This window comes from Haliaeetus leucocephalus, unplaced genomic scaffold, assembly GCF_000737465.1.
Source record: "Haliaeetus leucocephalus isolate CR32 unplaced genomic scaffold, Haliaeetus_leucocephalus-4.0 Scaffold261, whole genome shotgun sequence".
In the NCBI taxonomy this organism is placed as follows: Eukaryota; Metazoa; Chordata; class Aves; order Accipitriformes; family Accipitridae; genus Haliaeetus; species Haliaeetus leucocephalus.
Genome location: NW_010972697.1, coordinates 309,702 through 322,705, shown reverse-complemented (window position 1 = coordinate 322,705; position 13,004 = coordinate 309,702). Strand labels below are relative to the sequence as shown.

The following is a 13,004-nucleotide window of genomic DNA, read 5'->3' as shown; positions in this document are numbered from 1 at the left end:
AGCCCCCCGTCAGGATGCGGCCCAGGCTCTGACCTGCGTCTCGAGCTGCAGCACCCGCTGGCGCAGCGCCCGCAGCTCGGCCTGGGCCTGGGCCTCCCGCAGCCGCGCCGCCACCACGGCCTCTTGCAGCGTGTTGGCGTTGCTCCGCCGCGGGGACTCCTTCCAGCGCCCGCCCGCCCGGCCCGCCTGCACCCCGCACCCATCAGGCACCCGCCAGGTGGATGGGGGGACCCGGGTGGCCCCCGTGGGGACCCCGGGGTGGCAGGGTGAGGGACCCGGGTGGACAGGAAGGGACAGAGGCGTTGGGACGAGGGATACAGATGGCAGGGAGGGGACATGGGTGTTGGGACAAGGGACCCAGGTGGACAGGAGGGCACCCAGGTGGACAGGGGGGACCCAGATGTTGGAACAAGGGACCTAGGTGGCCAGGAGGGGACCCATGTGTCTGGGAGGGGACCTGGTGTCAGGACAAGGGACCCAGGTGGCCAGGAAGGGACCTAGATGTCGGAACAAGGGACCTGGGTGGCAGGGTGAGGGACCTAGGTGGATGGGAGGGGACGGAGGCATTGGGATGAGGGACCCAGATGACCAGGAGGGGACCCAGGTGGCTGGGAGGGGACCCAGGCATCAGGACAAGGGATCCAGGTGGCCCGGAAGGGACCCATATGTGGGGACAAGGAACCCAGGTGGCCAGGAGGGGACCCAGGAGGGACCCGGGTGTCAAGGTGAGGGAACCTGGTGGCCAGGAGGGGACCCAGTGTCAGGACAAGGGACTCAGGTGACCGGGAAGGGACCCAGGTGGCTGGGAGGGGACCCAGGCGTCTGGGGGGTGACCCAAGTGTCTGGGAGGGACCCAGGCATCGAGAAGGGACCCAGGCATCCAGGGGGGCACCCAGGTGTCCAGGGGGGGCACCCAGGCATCCAGGGGGGCACCCAGGCATCCGGGTCCTTACCTGCCAGCTGTCACTGAGGTCCTTCACCTGCTGCTGCAGCTCCGTCAGCGACTTGACGGCCTCGGCCTCGCGCAGTGCCAGCGCCTGCAGCTCCTCCTGCAGCCGCACCACGTTGTCCTCGTCCGGCAGCAGGCTGTTCCTCTGTGGGGACACAGGGGACATCAGTGGGGACACCCAGGGGTGGGGGCAACCCAGGGCGGGGACATCAGATTATCAGTGGGGACAGCCCAGGGCAGGGACAATCCCAAGGGAGTGTCACTGGATGTCATCGGGGACACCTTGGGGTGGTGGCACCGGTCATTGGTAGGGAAATCCCAGGGTGGTGGCACTGGGGGCTTGTCCCCCTCTGCCAGGTGGAGGTGGGGACACTCATAAGGTGTTGGGGGAGATGATGGAGGACACTGGGGACCAAGGATCCCCCAGGGACATGTGGCACAGGGGATCCCTGGGCACAGGGGGAACCCTAGGGACACTTGTGTGGCACAGGGGATCCCCAGGGACAGGGGACACCAGGTCCAGGACCCCCCAAGGCCCCTTGTGTGACAGACCCTGTCCCCAAGACCACTTGTGTGACACTCCCCAGGGCCACTCGTGGGACCATCCCTGTCCCTAGGGCCACCAGCATGACACCCGCGAGCTGTCCCCATCACCTTCTCCATGTCGAGGACTTTATCCTGCATCTCCTTAAGGGCGCTGAGGGTCTCACTCTCCCGCAGCCGCGACTGCTCCAGCTCTGTCTCCAGGTGGGTGACAAACTCCTCGCTGAAGCGTGGGTTCCCCTGCCACCGTCCCAAATGTGTCACCCATGGGGCACAACGCCTGTCCCTGCCTTGCCCACGGCAGTGGCACCCACGACCCGTACCCAAATCCGGGCTGCAGCAGGGCGCGAATTGAAAGGGGGATGTGTGGGGGCGATGGGCACGCTTGGGGACATCTGGGGACAATTTGGGGACACCAACCTGCTGGTCCTGCAGCTGCCGGATGGTGGTCTGGGCACGCTGCAGGTTCTCGGTGGCCGAGGTGCAGCGTTGCTTCACCACCGCCAGTTCCCGCTTAATGATGTAGTTCTCCTCTGCCTCCTGTGCCCGTGTCACTTGGCCCTGGGGACAGCGGGGACGTGTCACCACCACGGCATGGCATGACCGGTTCTCCTCCCCGCAGCGTGTCACTGGGAGGGGTGTGGTGGCAGTGGAGGGGTGGTGGGGACAAGGGGGTGATGCTGGGGACACGGGGTGATGCTGGGGATGAGGGGGTGACACCAGGGATGAGGAGTGATGCCAGTCCCACAGTGGGTGAGGCTGGGGACAAGGGAATGACACTGGGGACAAGGGGGTGATGCCAGCAATGAGGGGGTGACGCCAGCCCCCTCCGCAGAGGGTGACAGCAGGGACGAGGGGGTGACACCAGAGTGATGCTGGCCCTGTGGTGGGTGACACCAGCCTTGTAATGGGTGACACTGGGGACAAGGGGGGTGACACTGGGAATGAAGGGGGTGACGCCAGCCCTGGGGGGTGACACCAGCCCCACAGCAGGTGACATCAAGGACAAGGAGGTGACAGCTGCCCTGTGGCGACCTCCAGGGACATTTTGTCCCCTCTGAGCCACTTTCACCCCACAACCCATGACCTTCCGCTCAAAATCCACCTATTTTGGTCAAACTCATCAAAATGGCAGCTTTTACCCCATCTTGGCCAAACCCCACCCCCATATGCCACCGCGCCACCCCCCACTTTCCACTGAGCCCCAAAATGGGCCAAAACCCCCCATTTTCACCAACTGCCCCCCATATCCTCCTTCCCCCCCCACCCCCCAAAGCGGGGAAGGTGCACGGGAGCCTCCGGAAAAGCAGGAAAAAGGGCAAATCTTCCCCAAACGAGCCAGACGCAGGCGGGCTGGGAAGCAAAAGGGGGAAGAAAAGGGTTAAAACGCAGCAGAAAAGAGAAAAATAGCTATTTTTGACGCTACCTGGATGAGCCTGTCGGCGAGAGCCGCGCTCTCCTGCGGCCGCCAGCGGAGAAGAGAGAGAAAGAGAGGAGAGACATAACAAGATAAACGAAGGAGACGGAGGCAGCGAGAGAAGCCACGAAGCGGAGGCACCCGGCAACCTTCCCGCGCATCATCGGTTCCCGTTTTGGAGTGTTTTCCAAGGATTTTAGCTCTTTTCCCTCCATGCCGGGGGAAAAACACAGTGATGGTGGTGTTTTGCACTAAACCGGAGCATTTCCCACCTCCTGGAGGGAGACTTTGTGTGGAAAAATGATGAAGCAGGCACTCGCTGGACTTAAATGTCCTATTTCTGCTCCAAAATGGTGCTGGGAGGGGAGATTTTGGGGGTGTGGCCCATAAAAGGGGTGCTGGAGGTTACAGGGTTGCACCCATGGGTGCCATGATCTCTGGGCAGTGGTGGTATAGGTGCCTCAGGGGAGTTTGGGGTGCTCCGGGGGACATTTTGGGTGCTCCGGGGGGGTTTGGGTGCCCCCAGGGGGTTTGGATGCCCCCAGCGGGGTTTTGGGGTGCTCCCAGGGGGGTTTTGGGGTTCCAGACGTGGGGCTCACCTTCTCCAGGGTTTCAATGCGCTGTTTCAGCAGGCGGTTCTCGGTGCGGAGGCGCTGGGGGGCAAAAATGGGGAGGAATCAGCCCTGGGGGGGGTTTGGGCCCTGGGCCCTGGGGACAGCTTGGGGGCAGGGGGACTCAAGGTAAAGTGACCTCGGGCATAGGCTAAGCTGTCCCCAAATGGCTCCAGTGGCCTCGGGTATGGGTCAAATGGCCCTGGGATGGCTCAAACAACCCTGAAGATGGGACAAAGTGGCCCTGGGATGGCTTACATGGCCCTGGGGGCAGCTTAAATGGCCATGGGATGGGTCATGGTGGCCCCAGCATGGCTTAGATGGTCCCAGGGATGGGCTAAACGTCCCCAAGGATGGGTGAAAGTGGCCCTGGGATGGCTCAGACTGCTCTGTGACAGGTCAAGTGGCCTTGGGGACACTTTAAATGGCCCTTGGGATAGGTCAAAGTGGCATCAGGATGACTTAAATGGCCCTGGGGATGCGCTAAGCTGCCCCAGGAGGGCTCAAGTGGCCCTAGGGACAAGTCAAGTGGTTCCAGGGAGAGGCTAAGCCACCCTGAGATGGCTCAAGTGGCCCCAGGAATGGGCTACATGGCCCCAGGATGGCTCAAAGTGACCCCAGGGATGAGTCAAAGTGGCCCTGTGATGGCTTAAATGGCCGTGGGGAAGGGCTAAGCCATCCCAGGATGGCTCAAACGGCTCTGGGAATGGGTCAAGTGACCCTGGGATGAGCCAAAGTGGTCCCGGGATGGCTTAGATGGCCCCAGGGATGGGCTACACCATGTCAGGAGAGCTCAACTGGCCCCAGGGATGGGCCAAGCGGCCATGAGGATGGCTCAAGCGGCCCCAGAATGCCAACACTTGACCCGTCTCACCTTGATCTCGATCTGCTCCTCCATCTCTTTGTTCTTGATGGCAGCGTACTCCTTCTCCAGCCTGCTCGGGACATGGGGACAGGCTGGGACACGAGGATGGGGAGCAGACCCCCTGGCCCTGAGCCCCATGGCTGCTGGGGGGACCCCATCCAAGTGCAGGAACCCATCTCCCCCTCTTACCTCTTCATCTTCTTGGGGTTGTACTTGACCTGGAAGGCCCTGAGGATGAGCTTGTCGGGGCAACTGTCGAACTGGTGTGGGATCACCTTCTGGAAGTACTGCGGGTGCGGAAACCAGCCATGAAACATGGCCCCAAAATACAGGCCATCACGTAAACCAGTCCCAAAGTAGGGTCCGTTGGGTAAAACCAGCCCCAAAATAGGGCCTGTTGCATAAATCTGCCTCAAAACACACCCTTGTTGCGTAAATTCACCCCAAAATACAACTTATTGCATAAACCACCCCCAAAATATGGCCCATCATGTAAACCTAAAATACAACCCATTGCACAAATCCACCACAAAATATGGCCTGTTGCATAAACTGGTCCACAAACACATCCAGTTGGGAAAAACCTGCCCGAAAATACTAAATGTGGGGCTAAATCTGCCCCAAACTACGTGCCCTTGGACAAATCTGCCCAAAAATACATCCCCTTGGATGCCCTGTTGTACAAATCCACCCCAAAATATGTCCTGTTGCCTAAATCCAGCCCAAAACACGTCCTGTTGCTTAAATCCACCCCAAAACATGTCCCATTGGACAAATCTGTCCCCAAATACATCCTGTTGGACAAATCCACCCCAAAACATGTCCCATGTCCATGGGCACGTACCTGGGACATGCCCTCCATGTCGAGCTGGACGAGCTCGGCCTGGTTGAACTGCAGCAGCGCCATCCCCACACGGAAGACGATCTCCAGCCCCTGCGGGAAGGGTCCATGCTTGACCCCACGCCATCACCTTTCCCACCCGGGGTTTGGGGTTTTTCTCCCCAAAACCAAACCAGCTGGCATGGGGAGAACATTTCCACATCCAAGTGGAAAATGTGGTTGTGGTCCCTTTGTGATTTATGGTGTTGGCCGCGGCCCCGTTACCTCATACATGAAGATATCGAAGACACGTGTGGCCACAGGAAGAGGGAAGGTGGTGAGGAAGAGGGTGAGGAACCAGGACGAGGCGTACATGGAGGTGAGAAAGCTCTGTGAGCGGAAGTGGATGTTCAGCTCCGGTAGCTGCTCCTGGATGTGAGAAATGGGGGAAATGAAGAGAAACAAGGAATGGTGAATGTTTTTAGGGGTCATTCATGGCTGTTGAGGTTTGAACAGGTCCACGAGATCTTGTGGGGGTCTCATGGAAGGTCTCCTGGTGGGGGGGGCTCCTGGATGGTCACCAGGGGCTCATGGATGTCCCTCAGGGCATCTTGTGGATGGTTCCTGGGGTGTCTCGTGGCCAGTTCCTTTGGGTGTCTCACTGGTGGGCCCCAGGGTCTCACGGATGGTGCCTGGGGCACCTCATGGAGTTGTCCTGGGGTCTCATGGATGCCCCCAGCATATGTTGTGGACATTCTTGGGGACTCACTGATGTCCCCCTTGAAAAATCATGGATAGTCCTCAGAGCATCTCATAGACATCCCCAGGATCTGTGTCGCTGGACACGAGCTCCATTGGAAGAACCCATTTCCCCCAAAAGCTGCCACCTCACTCCTACCTCTCCCTGTCCTTGTCCCCCAGATCCACCCACCGGTTCTTGCCACCCTGAGAGTTCTGGGGGGCGTGAGGTGGTGCCTACCTGCAACATGTACTCAAACTGGTAGATGCAGAGCCCCAGCTCAGCCATACTGGGTTTGAAGAGCTCCCGTAAGCGGTATTCCTGCATCAGCCTCACGAACACACAGAAGGCCTCCTCCTCAGGCATCTGGAGACCCAAAGGGACATGAATTCCCTCTTGAATCTCTGCTGGCAGCTCCAGATGCGGAGCCTCTTCCCATTAGGTGATGGGATGGGACGTGCCAGAACCCGTCCCTGGGTGAAGGGAAATGCGAATGGGGGATTTTAAACCCATCAGGAGTAAGTGGGATGGTGGAAATGAGCCCATTTTGCTCCTGAGGATCAAGAAAAAGGCTCCCATTTCCCAACCCCATTCTACCATGTCTCTGGAGGGTGTTGAAAACCCATCGGCAGCCCCTCCTCGCCCCGGAGTCATCACAAACCTGCATTAGCAGCAGTCCCACGATGAAGGCGCTACCCTGGCAGTATCCGACCTCCCGATCCACCAGTGAATAGGCCTGGAAGGAGGAAAAAAATTCAAAATAAATATACGTGTGAGCAGGGGGATTCGCAGGGCCACCATCCCTGCTTGCTGTGGGAGGCCAACAGTGGAGGGAAGCCTTGACCATGACATCAAAAATAGCTTTGTTTTGGTTGACAACACCTCCTGTGAGCATGATGTTGCTGCAAACTTGAATTTAGACCCCCAAATACTCAACTATTTGTTTCTTAATTCAGAGTACAACTCAACAGGAAAAATGAGGTCTGGGGAATGAGGTCGCTTTGCAAGGAAAGACCTGTCACGCTGCAAGAAGTGATGGTTCCAGGAGTTTGTGGTGGAAACCAAACCCATCAAAAATTAATATCCACTTAAAACAGCTTCAAAACCCAAAGCAGTGTCTGGGCTATGGCCAAGATCCATTGATGTTCGAGGAAAGACATTACCTTCATGACATTGAAGAGCACCTCCTGGCCCAGACTGTCCTGTCCCTTGAAGAACTCGTGCTCCGGGTAGGTACGGGCGATATCCCGTCGGATGAGCTTCTCACAGGGAGAGGACATCTTGAGCAGCTCTGAGTATTGGTTTTTGACGGGCATGTCAGTGGCACTGCAGAGCAGCTGCCAGACGATGGCACGGAAGTGGTGGGGGATCCCTTTGCGGATGAGCTCCTGTGCAAAAATGGAGCAAAGGCCTGAGAAAATGGGTTTCAAGAAGATGCGGAAGCTCCTTGTGGATGGGGAGACATCGTCCTGTCCTGGCACAGGGAAGGTCATGCTGATGCTGCAGATTTTTGCAGCGGGGTTAAAATAGAGTTTAAAATAAAGCAGTTTCCTCACCTTCAGCAGCTTCTCTTTCTTCTTCCGCCACTCGTCCCACTCGTTGACGATGCGGCCCCAGAGGATCCAGGTGTCCTCCTCAAGGTGGCTGAGGTTGGAGGAGGCTGAGGAGCTGGAGACCAAGGAGGAGCCGCTGTTCCTTCGTGAGCCGTTCATGGAGCGCATTGACTTGGAGTCAGCCTCCAGTAGCCTGCGAGAGACCAAGATAGCCCCAAAAAAGTCCCAAAGGAGGAGACAGCCCCCAAAACTGCCCCAAACGAGGAGATATTCCTCCAAAACAGCCCCCAAGGAGAAGAGATTCCCCCAAAATGGTCCCGAAAAAGGAGATACTCCCCGAAAACAGTCCCAAATGAGGAGATATTCCTCCAAAACAGCCCCCAAGGAGAAGAGATTCCCCCAAAATTGTGCTAAAAGACGAGAGATTCCCCTCAAACAGCAGATATTCCCCCAAAATGCCCCAAAGAAGGAGATATTCCCTGAAAACTGTGCCAGAGGAGGAGATATTCCCCCAAACAGCCACAAAGGACAAGAGAGTCCCCCAAAACAGTCCCAAAAAAGAAGATATTCTCCCCCCAAAAACCCAAAGGAGGAGAGATTCCCCCAAAACCATGCCAAAAGAAGAGAGATTCTCCCCAGAGCACCCCAAATAAGCAGATATTCCCCCAAAACCACCCCAAAGGAGGAGATATTCCCCCAAACCACCCCAGAACAGCACCTGGATGGGCTATTTGCCCCGGCCAGATGCTGACAGTTGCCCGGGGATGGTTTCTTTAATGAATTTGCTTAAAAAACAGATTTCCAATGTTTTTCTTCCAAAGTAAATTTGCTTAAAAATGGCTTTGCAAGGAAATTTGCATTTTAGGGCTTGATTTTAACACCAGTTTAATGCCAGGGATGGAGCTTTTTGCCCAGTATTTCGGCAAAGTGAGCCTCAGGGCTCATTTCCTGTCAAGAGCAGGTTTAAAACCCACCACCGAAGTGGGTGGGTTTATTATTTCCAAACAGCTGCCTCCTTCCAGAAATCCCCTTTGCCTGCCTGAATGAGCAAACCCTGCTGCTTTCAAAGAGAAAAATATAACCTTGAAAATAAGAAACTGGAGTGTTTTTATCCCGGCTGGAGCAATGCTTGGGGGAAATGGCTCATTGTTGTCCAGCGTCTTTGATTTTAAGGGACATACTTGAAAAAAAAGGACGATAAAAAGGCCGAATGGGGCAGATATCTGTTGGCACTCACCGATTTTGCTCCTCCAGCTTCGCCAGCAGCTCCAGTTCATCGGGGCTGAGGTTTTCCGAGTCAGAGGTGGGAGAACACGCCGGTGCTGAGTTGACGGAGGAGAGGGCTTCGTGGGAGGACGAGTCGGGGCTGACGGCCGGCGATGCCATGGCGGCAGGGGCTGGCAGCGTGCCGAGCCCGCGGGGATTTCAGGGTCTCACCTGGAAAGCCGAGCACCAGCATGAGCGGGATGTGACCCTCCATCTTTTCCTCCTCACCACATTGCTTCAAATCTCTTAAAACCCCCCGTTTTAGCTAATCTGATAGAAAACAGGATGTGAGCATTGCTCGGTTTGCAGCCTACCAAGATATTCACTTAATTCCCTAAAAGGATCCCATTTAAGCCCAGTTTTCATGTCAAGCTAGTTCTAAGCACATTGTCCTGTGTTTGCCCTAAATTAGTTGAATTAAATTAGCCTAAAAACTGGAATTAAGCCCAATGTACCCTCATTTTGGGAAGGAACAGGCCAATATTGGAAGAGAGGATTTACAGAAAGCTGTCCTCACTGTGCTTTAGGGGTTGATGTCGCCCAGTTTGCCCACTTTGGTGGTGTTTTATGGAAAAATGCCTCCCTGGGGAAGAATGAGTCCCAGTTTGGGACTGCAGGGACTGGCAGAAATGGGGTAGAAAATGATGGGTTGAGGAGTGCTGCAAAAAGAGAAGTTCAAGTGGTGCCTCCGATGGGGATTTGCTGGAGGATGAACAGGGACTGGAATCCCTCAAGGCAGCTCTGGCCTTTTTTGGGCTGAAAAACTTTCCTTTTGGTAAAAAAATGCTGCTGAAGATTGGCAAAATGAACCCTCAGTCGCTCCTGTGGCCAAATGGGATGAAGAAAGTGGAGGAAAGAAAAAAAAAGCAGCAGCGCCTGAAGGATGCGCTGTGACTGTGTGATTTACCTGATTTGGGCTTAGTTTACTCTCTGTGCAGATTAAGCTATAAATTGGGGAAGTTTTAACCAAAAAGCCACATTTCCAACCCCTTTTTTGGGAGGAAAAACTGGCCAGTGGAGCAAAACAAAAATCCCTTGCTGTTTGGTTAACAGTTTTCCAAAACCAGCAAAATTTAACAGAGCGGCTTCGGGGCAAGCGGGGAGAATCAGGTCAATCGTTAACGGGATCAGGCAGATTTGCTTATTAAGCAGGAAATTTTATAAAGGAGGGGAAAAAAAAGCCTCGATTATATTTGATTCAGGCCCATGCTGCTCGTCGTGGGACAGGGCTTGTCCAGCAGTGCCTTCGTCTCCAGGAGAGCTGTTAATTTATTTTCTATAATTAATATTTCCCTGCAAGACCTTGCTGGCTGATGTCTCCCAAAATACTGTTTTAATGAAAAAAAATAGTGAGCGCCATCGGCGGCTTCGCTGCAAAATGATAAGTTACCAGTCAAACAGCGGCCGCAGCACAACCTGTCAGGGTTCAATGGGCTGCGAGAACGTCCTGAAATGGCTTTTTAGGAAAATGCTCATTTCCATGTCGATGTGTGCGGGGGGAATGAAAGCAACAACCACATGTGGATGAGCATGGGATGGCCAAAATGCATGATTTCAACCCAAAAATGAGGTAGGCAGATGGCGATATTGTTTATTAGACCCATAAAAAACAGGTGGAAATGGGAAAAGAGGAGAAAAGGCAAGCTGAAATTTTTCAGTGGGTTTTTTGGGGTGAAATCCTGTTGATTTTCCAACATGGAGGGAAGGAGCTGGTGGCTGCCATCCTTCAGGGGTTCCTGTCATGCCAAGAGCTTTTTCCAGGGCGATGGGTATCAAAATTTGCTGAAAATGCTTGAATTTGGAGGGAAAAAAAGTCTAAGGGGTTGTCAATGGTGCTGAGAAAATTTGGGGAAAAAAATGATGGAAATGGCCCTGGAAATGCCACCATGGTGCCTAGACTCTGTTTTTAGGAAACTGGCCCAAAAAGTGGCTCATACAATCCCGATTTCAGCCCATTTGTGATGGTGGGTTAATAAAAAATAACTTTCCAGGTGCGACGGGGTACTGCAGAGTCCTCAAGGTCCCCATGTGTCCCCGAAGTCCCCACATCTCGCTGTCACATCCGCTCATTTTCCCCCAAAATACCATTGCTCAATCAAAATGCTGTAAAAAAACCCCAATTTCAGCAGGATGTCAAGATGCCGACCTTGAGCCAGAGTGTTTTGGGAGGAAAACGTTAAAATTTCCCCTTTGCGCTTAAAATCTGCCGATTCGTAGCTTTTTCAACCCATTTTTGCAGCTTTTCAGTGGAGCTTCATACTGTTTCTGTGGTGTTTTGTGCCTTTTCTGCCCCTTTTTATGCCTTTTCTGTGTCAGTTTATGCCTTTTCCACCCATTTTTGCAGCGTCTCTCAGTGCTGTTTTGCACCTTTCCCACCCCGTTTTCACAGTATTTTCTACACTGTTTTCTCAGTGTCTCTCAATGCCGTTTTGCGTCTTTTTTGCACCATTTTTGCCATGTCTCCAAACTCTTTCTGCAATTTTTCTGTGTTGCTTTCGCCGCCTCTTAAAAGTTCATCAACGCAGGGATTCACCCCCAGTTTCAGCAGCAATTTCTGGAGGCACCGGCTAGCGACGTTGACTTCACATCGAACACAAACCATGAAAAATCCACCAATTTGCCAGAAACCCCAATTATTAACATGCAAAAGGAACCAGATAAAGAAAAAAAAAATATTAAACCACAAATATTTCAGCGGGACCTTCTCAAGCTTCACCAACATCTGCAGTTTGCAGAAAGAGGAGGAAAATAGATAAAAATGGGTTTAAACATCGCGGGTTTTGCCACCAGCAGGGATGAAGCAGGTGCAAATTTTAAGCTAAAATCCCACCAAAATGCCACCAGGTTTAAAACCGACCAAAACCCACACAAAAACAGGTGAAAATTGAACTCAGCACCAAAACAGAGCGAGGAAACTGCCCCCCCCCCCGACGCTGGCCACCAAAATGCATTTCCAAACGTGGCTTTTTGGGGAAAAACTACCCAAAATGCCACTCGGGTGGTGATTTTTATGTTTTGCGCAGTCCTAAATTGGTTGAAATGTGCCCAAAACTGGGAGGGTTTGGGGTCTTTTGGGATTTTTCACCGACATAGGGTGGGTTTTTTTCCCCCCATCCAGGCTGCTGGTGGCAGCAGGTATTAAACATTGCTGGCAACGCTGCTGGTGAAGCCCCTATTGATGGAAAACCAGCAGAAAAAGGGGAAAAATCAAAAAGGGAAGATGAATCTGGGGGAAAAACCTGTAATTTGATAGGAAACCTGAGTCGTCCCAGCGTAGCTAAAATCTCTAGGTTTGAACCCAAAAGGAGAGGTGCGCCAGGGACGGCACAAAGCCGTGGCTCCAGGGGCTGCGGCCGTGGTTGCTCCATCTTCTAGGCGGCTGCGGGGGGTGTGTGTGTGTGTTTTGGGGGGCATCCAGGGACCCCCCCAAGCCTCCTCCCCAAGAATGGGGGGCACAGGGATGCTGGTGGAGAGGGTGGTTGTGCATTGACTAGGTGTGGGGGGTGTTAAAAGCCTCCCTCCTCCCCAATAAATGACATTTAGGGACCGTGGCTGTGATAGGGGGGAGCTCAGCTGCCTGCTGCAGACTCCCCCTCTCCTTTTTTTTTTAACCAAAACCTCATTATTTTACGGGGAAAAAGAAGCAAGGGACAACACCCTCTTTGCACACAGGAGCACAGCCCTCGGCAGGCTGCGATGGTGGGGGGCCCCAATAAAGGAGGGGAATAGGGGGGCACCCCCCCAATGTCCTCCTCTATGGGGGGGGCACCCCTAATGCCTCCCCATGGCGTGGTGGGGTACCCCCAATGCCCCCCTCCGCAATATAGCCCTGAATTCTCCATGCTGTGGCATGGTGGGGGGCACCCCCGTGGTTTCTTCTGGGGGGGGTAAACCCCCCATTTACCCCCTTAGCCTGGGGGGGAGAATCCTCCAGTTACCCTATAGTCCTGGGGGGGGGTTACCCCCAGCTACCCCCATAGCCAAGGGGAAGATTATCCCAATGCCCCCCCCATGGAGGGGGTACCCCCAAAAGCATGGGAGGTACGCCCAATTACCCCCCAGCTGGGAGGGGAGGTGGCAACCCCAATTAGTCCCCCCTCCATAGACTAGAGGGGGAGAATATTTACCCCAAATTACCCCCCCCAGCATTACCCCCATAGACACCCCCTCCTCATAGCCTAGAGGGGGGCTTTACCCCCAATACCCCCCCGGGGGGGGGTCACCCCCAAAAACCCCCCCAC

General features: G+C 54.5%; 1 protein-coding gene across 1 annotated transcript in view; it reads right to left on the bottom strand.

Moving 5' to 3' along the window:
• The window catches only part of EVI5L (ecotropic viral integration site 5-like), a 12,153-nt gene extending 3,256 nt beyond the window's left edge, over positions 1–8,897 (bottom strand). The window contains exons 1-15 of the mRNA XM_010568894.1: positions 8,735–8,897; positions 7,501–7,690; positions 7,108–7,332; positions 6,606–6,680; positions 6,185–6,310; positions 5,491–5,634; positions 5,230–5,319; positions 4,575–4,672; positions 4,395–4,455; positions 3,509–3,562; positions 2,919–2,951; positions 1,913–2,053; positions 1,604–1,732; positions 954–1,094; positions 34–186 (exon numbers count right to left, since the gene is read on the bottom strand). Of these exons, the coding sequence (XP_010567196.1) occupies positions 34–186; positions 954–1,094; positions 1,604–1,732; positions 1,913–2,053; positions 2,919–2,951; positions 3,509–3,562; positions 4,395–4,455; positions 4,575–4,672; positions 5,230–5,319; positions 5,491–5,634; positions 6,185–6,310; positions 6,606–6,680; positions 7,108–7,332; positions 7,501–7,690; positions 8,735–8,883 (1,809 nt within the window). The 5' untranslated portion in view covers positions 8,884–8,897. The remainder of the gene's footprint in view (positions 1–33; positions 187–953; positions 1,095–1,603; positions 1,733–1,912; positions 2,054–2,918; positions 2,952–3,508; positions 3,563–4,394; positions 4,456–4,574; positions 4,673–5,229; positions 5,320–5,490; positions 5,635–6,184; positions 6,311–6,605; positions 6,681–7,107; positions 7,333–7,500; positions 7,691–8,734) is intronic.
• Between the last annotated feature and the right edge of the window lie 4,107 nt (positions 8,898–13,004).